At 37.2% G+C, this 15,159-nt stretch overlaps 1 protein-coding gene across 1 annotated transcript in view; it reads left to right on the top strand.

The window, feature by feature from the left end:
* Positions 1–14,520, top strand: part of LOC138733858 (transcription factor RFX3-like) — a 217,481-nt gene extending 202,961 nt beyond the window's left edge. The window contains exons 12-17 of the mRNA XM_069881364.1: positions 6,791–6,888; positions 7,206–7,355; positions 9,210–9,418; positions 10,427–10,580; positions 13,484–13,526; positions 14,282–14,520. Of these exons, the coding sequence (XP_069737465.1) occupies positions 6,791–6,888; positions 7,206–7,355; positions 9,210–9,418; positions 10,427–10,580; positions 13,484–13,526; positions 14,282–14,520 (893 nt within the window). The remainder of the gene's footprint in view (positions 1–6,790; positions 6,889–7,205; positions 7,356–9,209; positions 9,419–10,426; positions 10,581–13,483; positions 13,527–14,281) is intronic.
* Positions 14,521–15,159: the final 639 nt, after the last annotated feature.

Here is a 15,159-nt window from a genome sequence, read left to right on the forward strand (position 1 = left end):
CTGGAACAAAAGCTCAATGCCCTCTTTAATCAAAAACAGCTGACAGAGCCTGTTAGAACTGCTAGAGCTTGATAGAAATCACTGTCTCCTGTAGGTAGGAAAATGCAAATTTAAGGAGGACTTAAGCCTTTTAGATGTACACAAGCCCATGGGACCAGGTGGGATGCATACAAGGATGCTGAAGGAGCTGACTGATGCCATTAAAGGCAGCTCTCTATCATCCTCAAAAGGTCACAGCAACTGGGGGAAGCTCATGATGACTGGAAAAAAAAGTCATATTGCACCCATCTTCAAGGACAAAAAGGAGGATACCAGGAACTGCAGGCAAGCCAGCCTCACCTCAGTCCCCAGAAAGGTTATGAAATAAATCCTCCTGGAAGCTATTTGTAAATACATGAAGGACAAGAAGGTGATTGGGAGCAGCCAACAGGGATTTACCAAGGCAAATCATGCCTGACCGAACTCATTGCTTTCTATAACAATGTGACTGGCACTGTGGACAAGGGGAGGCAGTGGATGTTGTATACCTTAGCTGAAGAAAGAACTTTGACACAGTCTCCCATACTCTCCTTATCACCAAGTTGTTGAGATATGGGCTAGATAAGTGAACGATAAGATGGGTGGAAAATCGCCTAGACTGCTGGGCTCAAGGACTTGTGGTCTGTGGTGCAAACTCCAGCAGAGGAGCACCAAGATGGTCAGGGGGCTGAGAGAACATGACATATGAGGAGAGGCTGAGAGAACTAGGCCTGTTCAGCTTGGAAAAGAGAAGGTTCAGGAGATACTTTTTTTTGCTCTCTACAACTACCTGATGGGAGGATACAGAGAAGATAGAGCCAGACGCTGCTCAGAGGTGCACAGCAATAGGACAGGAGGCAATGTACGCAAGTTGTAATATGGGAAGATCTGATTAGATATGAGGAAAATACTTTTTTTTCCATGAGGGTGGTCAAATACAGGAACAGGTTGCCCAGAAAGGGTGTGGAACACAACTCAATGGGACAAGTCCCTGAGCAACCTGATCTGATTAGACCCGCTTCGAGCAGAGGGTTGGACTAGATCACCTCTGGAGGTCCCTTACAACCTAGATTTTTCTATGGTAAATTATCAACCATACTAAAATATAGTTTATTGGTGGGTGGATGAAATAGCACAAGTTATGCTGTGTCAGCCAGCTCCTCCTTCCATCTCCTTTTAAGGTACTACCTACAAATGAAATTGTTAGCAGTTATATTGGGAAAAACATACAGGCATCATCTCCTGTATGAAGACAACTTTTCTGGGCTGTTTATCTGGTCAGTGTTTTTATTTTTGTTTTGTTCTGTCCCCTTATAGCAGCCTTCCGGTATTCAAAGGGGGCCTACAGGAGACCTGGGGAGGTACCCTTTATCAGGGAGTACAGTGATAGAATCATAGAATCATTAAGTTGGAAAAGACCTTTGAGAACATCAACTCCAACTGTACCTGCCTACTACTAAATCATGTCCCCAAGCACCTCATCTACCCAACTTTTAAACACCTCCAGGGAAGGTGACTCAACCACCTCCCTGGGCAGCCTGTTCCAGTGCTTGATAATCCTTTCAGTGAAGAAACTTTTCCTACTGTCCAATCTAAACTTCCCCTGACGCAGCTTAAGGCCATTCCCTCTTGTCCTATCACTTATCACTTGGGAGAAGAGACCAACACCCACCTCTCTGCAACCTCCTTTTAGAGAGTTGTAGAGAGCAATGAGGTCTCCCCTCAGCCTCCTCTTCTCCAGGCTAAACAACCCCAGCTCTCTCAGCCGCTCCTCGTAAGACTTGTTCTCCAGCCCCTTCACCAGCTTCGTTGCTCTTCTCTGGACACACTCCAGGACCTCAACTTCTTTCTTATAGTGAGAGGCCCAAAAGTGAACACAGGATTCAAGGTGCGGCCTCACCAGTGTCGAGTATAGGGGCACAATCACTTCCCTGGTCCTGCTGGCCACACCATTTCTGATACAACCCAAGATGCTATTGGCCTTCTTGGCCACCTGGGCACACTGCTGCCTCATGTTCAGCCAGCTGTTGACCAACACTCCCATGTCCTTCTCCGCCAGGTAGCTTTCCAGCCACTCTTCCCCAGGCCTGTAGCTCTGCACGGGGTTGTTGTGTCCCGAGTTAAGGACTCGGCACTTGGCCTTGTTAAATCTCATCCCATTGGCCTCAGCCATTCCAGCCAGCCTGTTCAGATCCCTCTGTAGAGCCTCCCTACCCTCCAGCAGGTCGACACTTCCTCCCAGTTTAGTCTCGTCCGCAAACTTGCTAAGGGTGCACTCGATCACCTCACCCAGGTTGTTGATAAAGATATTGAATAGGACTAGACGAGGGGCGATGGTTTTAAGCTGGAAGAGGGGAGATTTAGATTGGATATTAGGAAGAAATTTTTTACTTGTGAGGGTGGTGAGGCACTGGAAGAGGTTGCCCAGAGGAAGTCATGGATGCCCCATCCTTGGAGGTGTTCAAGACCAGGTTGGATGAGGCTACGAGCAGCCTGGTCTAGTGGGAGGTGTTCCTGCCCATGGCAGGGGGGTCGGAACTAGATAATCTTTAAGGTCCCTTCCAACCCAAACCATTCTATAATTAAAGTTCTTTTTCCCAGACAACCATACATTTTGGATCTTTGTTAGTTTTTTATTTCTGCCACCATACTTTCTTCTTTCCGCCCACTGGTTCTTGGCTCTTGCCTTTCCAGTCACTTCCACCAGCTCTTTATCTAAGACCAGAATCCTTTCCTGCTTACTGGATCACAGTCCCAGTCATCTTAACCAGCCAACTCATGTTTTCTTTTCCTGCTCACTGACTAGCCCTAGTTGCTGTTTTCATGTGTAAATGATCTCTTGGGAGGGCTTGAGGGTTGTCTTAGAATCCAGCTAGCATATGACCATAAAAGGAGAATGAAAGAATATCCATGTTAATAGTCATAGAACATTTTCCATTCCCACCACAGGCTTAGTACTTGCTCCTTTCTCTGAATAGGGCAGCTTCCTTCAGCCATATATCCTAGGCCCTTGTATACGGAATAGAATAGACTCTTTGTTCATAGATTAGATACTAGAACCTAAGAACTTAACTAGATTTTAATTTTGCACATGGGAGAAAGGAATTTCATGACAGAAAAGCATGTTCATTGAAGCAAGAAAAGCACAGGAAACAGAAGAGTCTGAGAGAGAAACAAAAGTACATAATCTCATTCCTCTCCCTCTCTTCCTTTGGAAAAAAAATTCAATATGGAAGTCATTGCACTAAACATGGTAAAAAAATTACATAATTGGTTTCTGCAAGTAATGACTGCAGCTGCCTCAGCAACTTAGGAACTTTCCAGTAGAATTTCAACTAGAAGTATAGGAGGCCCACATGAAGACTTCTTTACTACACAAATGATCATATCATGACAATTTAAGATAATCCTTCCTATCAACATAACTTAAAACTTGTCCATAAACTTAAGTTTTTTCCCCAAACAACAAGATGCTGCATATATAACTTCCCACTATGTCCAACTGTAACAATTACCTGAATTCATTTTAGATTAATTCAAGTGATGTAAATTCAACTTGTTTTCACCCAAATAATGATTTAAAATGTCAAAAAATAAAGGTTTTGTTCAAAAATTTCCTTTGCTACTTAAAATACAGTAGCCCATATGATGTCATTAAAAGAATGTGCATTTAACTTCATATCTTAGCAAGCATTCTAAGTTTGATCAATAACCAACTCACATAGTTCCATTTGTGTAGACTGTGTCACTTCCCTCCACATACTGAACCTGGGCTGGGTAGACATGCTGTACCTGTTGCACAGTCTGTACTTGCTGTACCTGTAAACAAGAACACCAGAAATATAGGGTAGTTAACCTTATAAAAAGAATGACTAGTGCTTCAGTGCATCTAATGGTTTCTAAACAACATTCTCAGTCATGGGACATCCCTGTTCTCACAATTATTAAATAACACACAATGTAATATTGTGATGCAAGTCTGTAATATGCTAAGTGGAGTCCTAACATTGGAAATGCATGCCCTTGAGAATATGCCAAAGACAGAACTATCTGGAAAGCACAAGAACTGTATGCTTCCCACCAAGCTTAGGAACTATATTTAGTAAGGAAGAAAACTTCATTTGGTTATCTATATGCTGCTTTTCTGGATTTTTTTACTCCAATTTAACTCTACACAATACAAGCCTCTAAATCACAATTTACATGTGCTGTTAACAGGCAACCTTTAATCTGTCAGAGTAGGTCCTAAAAAATTCACTGTAATCCTAGAAGAGTCTGATTCTCATGCATGCGATGCATCATCTACACGAGCTCTTTAAGAACACTTTATTGAGAAGACCTTCATCATCCTCACTACGTTCTGTAAGATTCCTACTCCTCATTTTCCACCATTAACTCATATACTTCAAAATGAGATTCTAAACTTCATTGTTAACCTAATATACTGGGTTTGTCTGGGATAGAGTTAAATTTCTTCATAGTAGCCCCTTTGGGGCTATGTTTTGTATTTGTGCTGGAAACGGTGCTGATAACACAGGGATGTTTTAGTTACTGCTGAGCAGTGCTGACACAGAGTCAAGGCCTTCTCTACTACTCATATCGCCCTGCCAGCAAGTAGTCTGGGGGTGCACAAGGATTTGGGAGGGGACACAGTGGGGAAATCTGACCTCAACTGACCAAAGGGATATGCCGTACCATATGACATCATGCTCAGCAACAAAACTAGGGGCAAGGTTGGCGGTGGGGGTGGGGGGCGCGCTGCTGCTCTGGGACTGGGCTAGGCATCGGTCAGCTGGTGGCGAGCGATTGCTTTCATTTGCATCACTTGTCTTCCTTGAGGTTTATCATAGAATCACAGAATAACGAGGTTGGAAGTGACCCACCGGATCATCGAGTCCAACCATTCCTATCAAATACTAAACCACGCCCCTTAGCACCTCATCCACCTGTGCCTTAAACACCTCCAGGGAAGGTGACTCAACCACCTCCCGGGAAGGTGACTCAACCACCTCCCTAGGCAGCCTGTTCCAGTGCCCAATGACCCTTTCCGTGAAATATAATTATCTTTGTTATTTTTTTTTCTCTTTTCCTTACAATTTATTATTTTTTATTACTACTAGTTTTAATTATTAAACTATTTTTATGTCAACCCATGAGTTTTTTCACCCTTACCCTTCCAATTCTCTTCCCCCATCCTGCTGAGGGGGAGGGAGGGAGTGGCTGTGTGGGGCTTAGTTGCTGGCTGGGGTTAAACCACAACGTCTAAGAAAAAAATTATATAAAAACCTTAATTCAGAAAAAAAAACCCCAAAACACGTTACTTTGAATAAGACTGTTCAAAGATGAGAGAAAACCAGATGTTTCTGTCAGTCATCAGTAATGAGATGCACCCTTTTTGATGGTTAAATAGAAAAATCAGCAGTTTGCTGGTTTCCCATGTGAACCTTTACATAAATGGACATTGGCCTGCTATCCCTTAACAGCGTTCCTGAACTATAATTTCCCAAATTCAAAAACCACATCTCTCATCATTAGAGGAAGATAAAACTATGTACAGAATTTTGATTTTAGATAAAAGTGTTCGCATTAAAAGAACTAAGAAGGTTAAGAGAAAAATAACAGGGTAAAATAAGTAAGGATTTATGAACCCCACTTAAAATAAAACAATATGATCAAGTGCAGTGCCTTAAAAAAAAAAAAAAAAGAAAAAAAGAGTTGGATATGCAAGGCTTTCTGTTCTCAGAAAAAAATGTCATCTTAATACATTAATTCGTCTAAAAGACTTTTGGAAAGTAGTGCAAACTGTAATGTTGATATTTAGATAAATAACCAAAATAAGTTCATGACTGTTTTTCATATGTTAAATCTGATTTTACATTAAGCTCCAATTTTGATTAGCAAAAGTGTGTACATTCAGTTTAATGACACAATTATTTCTGAATGCTATGGTCATAGTCTATGCCGAATAGGAAGTTTTGTTTTGTGTAACTTTTGATGCATGGATACACTTTCTAAAATTGATTAAACACTTGTTTTTAATGTCTCTCTTCAAATTCTTCTGTATTGCATGACATAAACCATAAGGTCAGTGAGATGAAATTAAAAGCCTTACAAGCTTGCTACCTCATGCTCTAAGAGTGCATGCTAAACCAGGAATGGAAAATCCATGTAAGTTGAAAATCATATTTGAGGAAACATAAGACTAAGAAAAATTCTGCAGGATGTTAAATGGTATTTAATTATGCTACTCACTTTTAGGCCTTACTTTTGCTACTTTTTATTTGTACATGGATCAATTTCTCCCTTCACCATTCAAGGTGCCAAAAATGACAATTGCTGTGTTGCTTGAAAACACCTGTGAAACCACTGCCACTACACTAAGAAGGGAATATTAGATTTTCATTAAGGATTTTTTTTTAATTCATTTGGAGCAACATATCAGACTTTTATGAAAGCCATAGTTATATTGTCAGTGCGCAAAAAGATTTATTTAGACAGAAAGTAATTTAGTCATTAAAAATTATCCCACCCATAACTACAGGAAAGGATTTTTTAAAAATAACTTATTTCTTCTGAATTTTTCATCTTCACCTGAAGTAGTCTGCTCCTAAAGCATGTGCACATAAATTCAAATTTAATCAAACGTATAATATGTACATTTAATTGTTCAGAGCAAAACCACTCTTCATCGAGAGATTGTTTTCATGCCGGCTAGCCCTTTCACAGAGACACCTTGCTGTCTTTAATTTTATTTTTATTCTTCAATCTTTAGGTGCCTTAACCCAAGCCATTCGCAATTTTGCAAAAAGCCTTGAAGGTTGGCTTTCCAGTGCTATGAACAATATTCCACAGAGAATGATACAAACCAAGGTAAACAAAGTTTACTGCAGTTTTCTTCACTTTATGCAATTGTACATTAGATATCATTTAAGATCTAAAAGTAGCAGCATTTTAACTTTTATGCTAAATGTCATATTTAGGTTGAACATCAAACATGAAACCTGTGATTGGAAATAACTTTTTTTTGCCAAAAAACATTACTTGGAAAAACTGTATTTGTTCCATTATACGTTAATTACAATAACTTAGGCCTCATAAATTAATACAGCAATTTTAAAATTAAAGTAGACAAAACAAAAGACATGTTGATGAGTACAATGTTTTAAGATAAATGGATTTCTTCATAGGTTGCTGCTGTAAGTGCCTTTGCCCAGACTTTGAGAAGATACACATCTCTCAATCACCTGGCTCAGGCTGCTCGGGCTGTGCTTCAGAACACTTCTCAGATCAACCAGATGCTCAGTGATCTCAACCGTGTTGATTTTGCCAATGTACAGGTAAACTGTGGCTTTAAAAAACAGACTTTTAAAAGAATTGTGATTTCCCCCAAAATTTATTTTTATTGTTAGTTCTTATTATTTCATCAAGAAAGCAAAGTGGAACCATTTTACTGTTTTTTTTATATGCAGTGATTCAGTTGAAACTTTCCAGCTTACACTTTGACCACAAGGAAAATAAAACCTCAGAACCATTATCAATTTCTGTTTTCTCTGAAGGCTTCTTATCTTTCAGACTATGCATTCTGCCAATTTTTATTTAATGCAGATGAAAGTGTAGAGTACATGTGTTCTTATAATGAACGGCATGAACAATTCCTGAAGATGAAATCTTGGATAGTAGCATAGCTTCTGATCTTCCAGAAAAAAAATTGATCATACAGCACTATCTCTAGTACAGATTGTTTAATTTATTTTTATTTCAAAGACAATATCATTAGTATACTTTCTTTAACTGTATGTATTTACATTTCTAGCATTTCCTAAGTGACTGGTTAGAACTAGTTTCCAGTTATCATTAGAACATCAATTTATTGTTTTTCCTTAAAGTTTTCCCTTTTATCTCTTTCTTCTTGTTAGAAGAAACATCATCTTTTTTTTTCTCCTGTTGCTCAACTAACTGACATGCATCAGATTACTGGTAGTCATACATTTATTATCTTTCATGAACAAACTTTTTAACACATTTATCTTTGTAGAAGTTCACTAGCAACAGTTAAATTCTTTTTGCTTGTTGCAAAGACCTTTGAATAAATAAAATTTAACACAGATATTGTTATATCATAGAATAGTTTGGGTTGGAAGGGACCTTAAAGATCATCCAGTTCCAATCCCCCTGCCATAGGCAGGGACACCTCCCACCAGACCAGGCTGCCCAAGGCCCCATGCAACGTGATCTTGAACACCTCCAGGGATGGGGCATCTACAACTTCCCTGGGCAACCTGTTCCAGTACCTCACCACTCTCATAGCGAAGAAATTCTTCCTTATGTCTAGTCATATTGCATAATGGTGTGCAAACTACTTAGTATATCGTATGTGACCAAAAATATGGTATATTAAATTTTGTTCTGTGATAAGATACAGGGTCTATGAATGTTGATATGTTAACTTGGCATGTGATAGCTAGAGTTTAAGACTATAGTCTATATTAAATTGATATTGGTTTTCTTGAATTTCCTTTTAACAGAAGTGTCCTATTGGTCTTATTTAAACTTAAAAATACTGCTAATACTGTGAATTGCTTATTATTGTACACGGACTGTGTTTGTCCAGTTGTGTGCTATTTATATTGTTCTTTAAACAATGCACAATATACTGCTGCTGACTATGGATAAATGTAACAACCCTTTTTTGCCTATAAAACAAACCTTTTCTTAAATGAGGTGATTAAAAAAATGTAACAAAAATTGTATTTGGTCTTAAGTAAAATAGGAATAGGAACCATAGTACTTTGGTTTCTTGGTTCCTCTTTATTTCTTACTCTCTCAACTTCCACTTGACTGCCATTTTCACTCCTTGTTTCTGTAGTCCCAAGCCTGACAATTCCTGAAATTTTTACAGATGAATTATGAATGAGGGAAGTTGAAAATTCTTTCATGAAAATTAATATGGAACATTGCAATGTATTTGTAGGTTTTCCATTGTATTTCTGTGTGTGTATGTGCTTTATTTTTTGCCCATTTTTGTACTTACTCTCATTTTCTTTCAACATAATTGAAAGAGACATAAAAATAAAAATACTCATTAGTTTGCCCAATAAGGGTATTTAATCCTTTTCATTTAATTGTTCAGTCTTTAAGAATAATTTACATTTTTTCTGTTTGGCTTTCATGTTTGCCATGTATTGTAACAGGAACAGGCTTCCTGGGTGTGTCAATGTGATGACAGTATGGTTCAAAGACTAGAAACGGATTTCAAGATGACTCTTCAGCAGCAGAGCACTCTGGAACAGTGGGCTACCTGGCTTGATAATGTAATGATGCAAGCATTGAAACCATATGAAGGAAGACCCAGCTTTCCTAAAGCAGCACGGCAATTTCTTTTAAAATGGTCTTTCTACAGGTAGTTCTTAATAGTCTTCTAAATTATGTCAATTATTTTATTATTTACTGAACTGTATGCTGCAGTAATTTTGACAAAATTAGTATCAGACAATAGTTCCCAAGAGATAAAGACCCCTCCACCCCCTGAAAGTGTTGTTAATATCAAACACGGGAATATGTGCAACTCAGCAGTGGATGAAATTATGTTTGTATATTATTTTAAAAGCCCTGTGCAAGTTTAATGAATGTGGTTAGAATTTTGATATGGAATCATGCTGTGAAACATTTTGGATTGAATAGCTATACAATTTTAAAGCAAATGTTCTTAATACTATTTATTAAAATACCATGGCTTTTATTTTTATTATGTAGGGAAAACAAAATATTTCTTTATGTGTAAGAACATCAAGACAAATATTCCATGTCATCTGCTACCGTATTAGCTATCATAGTAAAGCTAGGTTTTATCCAAAATGGTACACTGTAGCATCTACTTTCTGAGGGTATCATATGAATGCTTTCATCCCCAATCTGCATTTTCCTATTATAAGGTATACACAAGCTTAATTGAATTTTAAAAGTTTAAAAAACATACCAATTAAAACCTTTGAACTAGCAACATAAGCACAACAGACGATATTTTGATGGACTACTTCATTTAAAATTGAATAATCTTAATATAATTTTATTATTTTAAATTGTAACAAAGAGCTTACTTCTACTAGGTAATTTTTTACATGAGTTCACATATTGGTAGTTGTGCATATAGGAAAACAAAACTATTCTGGTCTTTTTGAAAATTTAGCTTCTAGTTGTGAAATGTGGTCTCCAACCATGCTTTCAGAAAAAGAGGAGAGGCAAATAACTGCCTTTCCCAGACATTTCTTTCTGAAGACACCATATATCAACTGTTTGTGGATAGCATTACTTTAAAAAATATTAGTCATGAAGTGCATGTTCCATATGAATAAATTATTAAAGAACTGCGTTATTTATTTCATAATTTTTTTTCCTCATATTTAAATAGCTCAATGGTGATTCGAGATTTAACCTTACGCAGTGCTGCTAGCTTTGGCTCTTTTCATCTGATCCGCTTGCTTTATGATGAGTACATGTTTTACTTAGTAGAACATCGTGTTGCTCAGGCAACAGGAGAGACGCCTATCGCAATTATGGGAGAGGTAAGATAATATGCAAGACAATGGATTGGTGGATTTAGTGACCAATTTAGATATGCATCTACAATTTTTTTTAACCTTTACATGGAGCTATGGGACATTCTGTAATATAACTGTTGCAGACTGAGTTGCAATTACATTGGCATCTTCAAATTTGGGTTATATACCTTAATCCATGTTCCTTGGATGATTGTTTTTCAGAGCACTGAAAAAAAAAAAAGCAGATCAACCTACTAGGTAGAAACCTTTTTTGAGTTCCAGAATAATAAATTATATTAAAGTAACAGAGGAACAGAATAATAGGAAAATTGCTTTCAGGGATCTATTTACATATATGTGCACATACTTAAAATTCCAACGCAAATATTTACACAAATGAATAGTCCCATTGAATCCAGAAGAGTGGCTCATGTGCAGAAGTTAGTTTTACTTCAGTGGTACTGTTCATGTGTATAGATTGTACGTGGCAAGGCTTAGTGGGGGGGATTACAGGGCGGGGGGGCTGTAGGGGTAGCCTTTGTGAGAAGAGGTAAGGGACTGCCCTGTGCTGGGAAAAGCCAGTTCTAGACAGCTTGGCAATGGACCCACCACAGGCCGAAGCTGAGCCAATCACCAAAATTTTGTATGACTCTGTGAAAACATATTTAAGAAAGGTCAGAAAAGACCAGACAGGCAAGGAGGAGGGAATAAAAGAGAATGAGAAACAGCAGAGGGAACATCTAAGTCAGCAGTAGGAAATACTCCATGGCAGAGCAGATATTCCCTGCAGTCTGTGGAGAACCTCGAGAGCAGAGGGATATTCCCAAAGGAACTGCAATCTGTGGAGAATCCATGTGGGAACAGAGGAAAAGTGTGAGAAGGAAGGAATGGCAGTGAAAAAATGCTATGTACTGACCAAAAGGCCCCCTGTACCACCCATTGCCTCACTGAAGGGATTGCGTGTAACTTGTGACAGTAACAAAGAGGGAAGAGAGGTGCCTGGAGTGAAATTGAGCCTGGGAAAGGGGGAAGAAAGCTATTTTCCTTAAGTGTTTAAATGTTTTGTTCTTTTTTGGCTGTTAACCAGGACCCAACCAACGACAAAAACATGCATGAAATGATAGTGGCACAGAAGTACTTGTAGAATTGGAAAATGGCATATTTTCATGCCTATATTTCCATGTATTTTGTTTAAAATAAACAGAGCAAAAGTCTCAATTCAGAACCACTGTCTTATATGTGCCCATGGCATTTGCAAACTGAAGTTTACCTCAGATCTTTTTTTTTCAGTAACTCACCTAGCTGTTTATTTTGTGTGAGTTGCTTAAGAACTTAGATTATCCTAGGAGTTATCATCAAGGAACTGTACTTTTAAAGTGCTAGAAAATGGATAGATATTGACATAGGATAGATAGTTCACCAGACTGAAGCTTAATGTGTTTATACTTGACGATCACTATATCATGTTTTATGTTACTATTAAGTTGTAAGACACCTTGCATGACTTGGTATATCATTCTTCCCTCAGGATATATTAAATAGTGTCATTAAATATTATAAAAAATATAATTTTTCATAAAGATGGAGAGTCAGCATAATTTGTAGTTTGATTGATATGACCTGTTTTAGAAAAAATAAATGGCTATTTCTAATTAGATATTTTATTAAACTCTGCCATTAGCAAAGTATTGAAAAAGTGTAGCATTGCTACATTCTTTTCTTGACAGATATGGTATATGCTAAACATGATGGTTTTGGTGTACTGTGGAATTTCATATAATATTTTGGTAAACATAATATGGATATGATCTTAGAGAGAAAACATGTAATCTAAAGCTTTTAGAGGTGAGAGGGGAACAGGGAAGATGATGTAAATATGCTTGACTTCTTGTATTTCTCTGCATTTACTGGCTATGATTGAAATAAAATGGGAAAGACTAAGGCTAGTTTGACAAACACTTAAAGCCAGTATAAATGGGCTTTTCAGCTGAGAAAAACAGTGTCTCCTCCTCTCCCAATCCCTTAGCTTTGGACACTGATGCTGGCACAAGTACTCAGGCAGTCCTGTGGTTAACTGGAACAGAGAATTCATCCTGTGCAAAATAATCCCATTAAAATTGTGAGGGTTTTTTTTCTTGTGTCAGTTCTGTCATGGTTCTTTGCATGGCCATGGGAACCTAGAAAGATAGAGCTGCTGCTGCTTATGCTGGTTTAGTGTTCACTGAAGTTTTATTTTTGTGTATTTCTGAAAAGGACTGAATCAGATATGGTTAGAAATATATTTATCTAAATATTGTACTCCTTTCATTTGAGTCTCACTCATCAAATTATGCTCTACTGCTTCTCATTTAAAAGAAGGACAAGGAAAGGGAAGAAGGAAGATTGCATTTTTTACTTGTGAACAACTTATCGCTTTGCTCTTTGTATAAGTAAACTAGTTAGCAGAACACACGGTAATAACCATAATTCCTATTTTCAGCGGTGCCATTTATTTACCTTACATATAGTTTTGCTGCACTATAACTGGCTTTAGTGACACGCCTTCTCAAGGGAACTTTTAAAAGAGCTTTTGATTAAAATATTGTAGTTTAAAAATGGACACCAGTCATATTTTCTGGCATTCTACATCAGAAATATCTCACTCAAAGCAACAGAGGCCTTGACATAAGTCACCCTAAAGAAGCAAAAACATATACTTAAGTTTATATTCCATTGTTTCAATTGCTGAGGATTTTTTATTTTAATGTTAATTTACTTAATACGACATGAATATGATGGAATGGAAAATGAATTAGTGGAAGTGACTGCAGTCACATGCATACACTTTCATACTAGCCACAAGCCTTTGGAGCATAGTACTGGCTTCATCATAGATAGGTCATATTTTTGTAGGACTGCGTCCACACTTTTTATTGTTTATTTTGCAGTTTGGTGATTTAAATGCTATATCCCCTGGAAATATGGATAAAGGTAAGCAGTCAAATCTCTCAAATGTATAATTTTATATAGAATTAATGTATCTCTTGGAGCAAAACAACTTATTTTTTAAAATATAGTAAAACAGACTCTAAAGCTGTATCATAATTACGCATATATTACTATTATATGGGCATAATCTATAGTATATAATAATGACTAGAATGCCCTAGATTCTTCATAGGATTTTTTAAGATGTTTATTATTTATACAAGAAATTTTCAAAATTTCACACGGATTTTTGCTGTGTATCCTGATGAGAGAGTTGAAGGGGATGGACAGTTGGAAAAAAGAAGATATGATGAGCATGTACATGTACCTACATTTGTAGTGAATGATGGATTTGATAACTGTAGATGGCAACATTGGGTCCAAGCACTTGCCAAATAACTTTTTGATTGTTACTGAAGGATATAGTAAGAAATGAGTTTATGTCCTCTTTGTACATTCAAGGCTTAATTTGTTCTCCGTTCTTGCACTGATTGTATGATTTGGAGCAAGTCAACCTCTCTTCTGTTCAGTTTCCTTATAAGTAATATGAGATAACATTAGAGAGATTTCATTACCCTATTTATCTGTAGTATTTATTGACTTTTCCCAATAAAAAATATTAAGCTTTCAATTTCTACTTTATCAGGTTGCTACATTTCCCTGTGTTTTCACATTTCACGTTATTTGCAAAATAAAAGACCTTGTATTTAGATTTTTTTCCCTTTGTGCTATTTTTTCTTGGTTGTTTTTCTGTGCAGATGAGGGCAGTGAAGTTGAAAGCGAAATAGAAGAGTTGGATGAAAATGGAGAGCCACAAGCCAAGAGGGAGAAAACAGAACTAAACCAGGCATTTCAGGTGGGCTGCATGCAGCAGCCAGTGCTTGAGAGTGGAGTAGAGCAGAGCCTCCTGAACCCACTTCATAATGAGCACAGTGTTACAAATACTCAGACTATCAGACAATGCAGTGCTACTGGAAATACATATACTGCAGTCTAATATTGAAGCATCCTCCCAACTACGTTAGCCCTGTTGATGCTGGACTTAACTTGGGGAGGAGGGGAAAACAGGTCTGAAAGTTAACTTATCAAACTTTTAGCTGTGATGAACATTACCTTTTATTGGAGTTGTGAAATGAAATGGGTGTATGCATTTTGCCAGATGTTTAAAAAAAAATCGTAAGTGAAATCATTTTACATTGGTTGCTCAATATTATGAGTTTTCCTAGTTTCAAGTGTCTAGAAAAATTTTTGCCAAGCTTTTAATGTTAATGCTTTTTTCCTCTTAGAATAACTTTTTTTTCATAGTTTAAAAATATTTTAATGTTATTTGTCATAATGATTTCATATGCATAGGTTTATAATTAGATGCACTTCTGTGAAATATTAAAAGAAATGCTTTCTTTGACTTATACTGGAGGTATGCTCATTTGACAGCATATGCATCAAATTTGTTGTAAAAGGTGCTTTTCATTGAGCAGAACTAGAAGACTATTTTGATGAAATTGTGAGCATTCGGGGTATTTTTATCATAATGTTGGAAGGATGGGAAGATTACTGTTTCTGTAAGGAAGAAGTGGTTTTGTTTCATTTACAAATGTATAATGAGTGAATTGTAAAAATGTGGTAATGTGTACAC

Source organism: Phaenicophaeus curvirostris (assembly GCF_032191515.1).
Source record: "Phaenicophaeus curvirostris isolate KB17595 chromosome Z unlocalized genomic scaffold, BPBGC_Pcur_1.0 scaffold_52, whole genome shotgun sequence".
Lineage (NCBI taxonomy): Eukaryota > Metazoa > Chordata > Aves > Cuculiformes > Cuculidae > Phaenicophaeus > Phaenicophaeus curvirostris.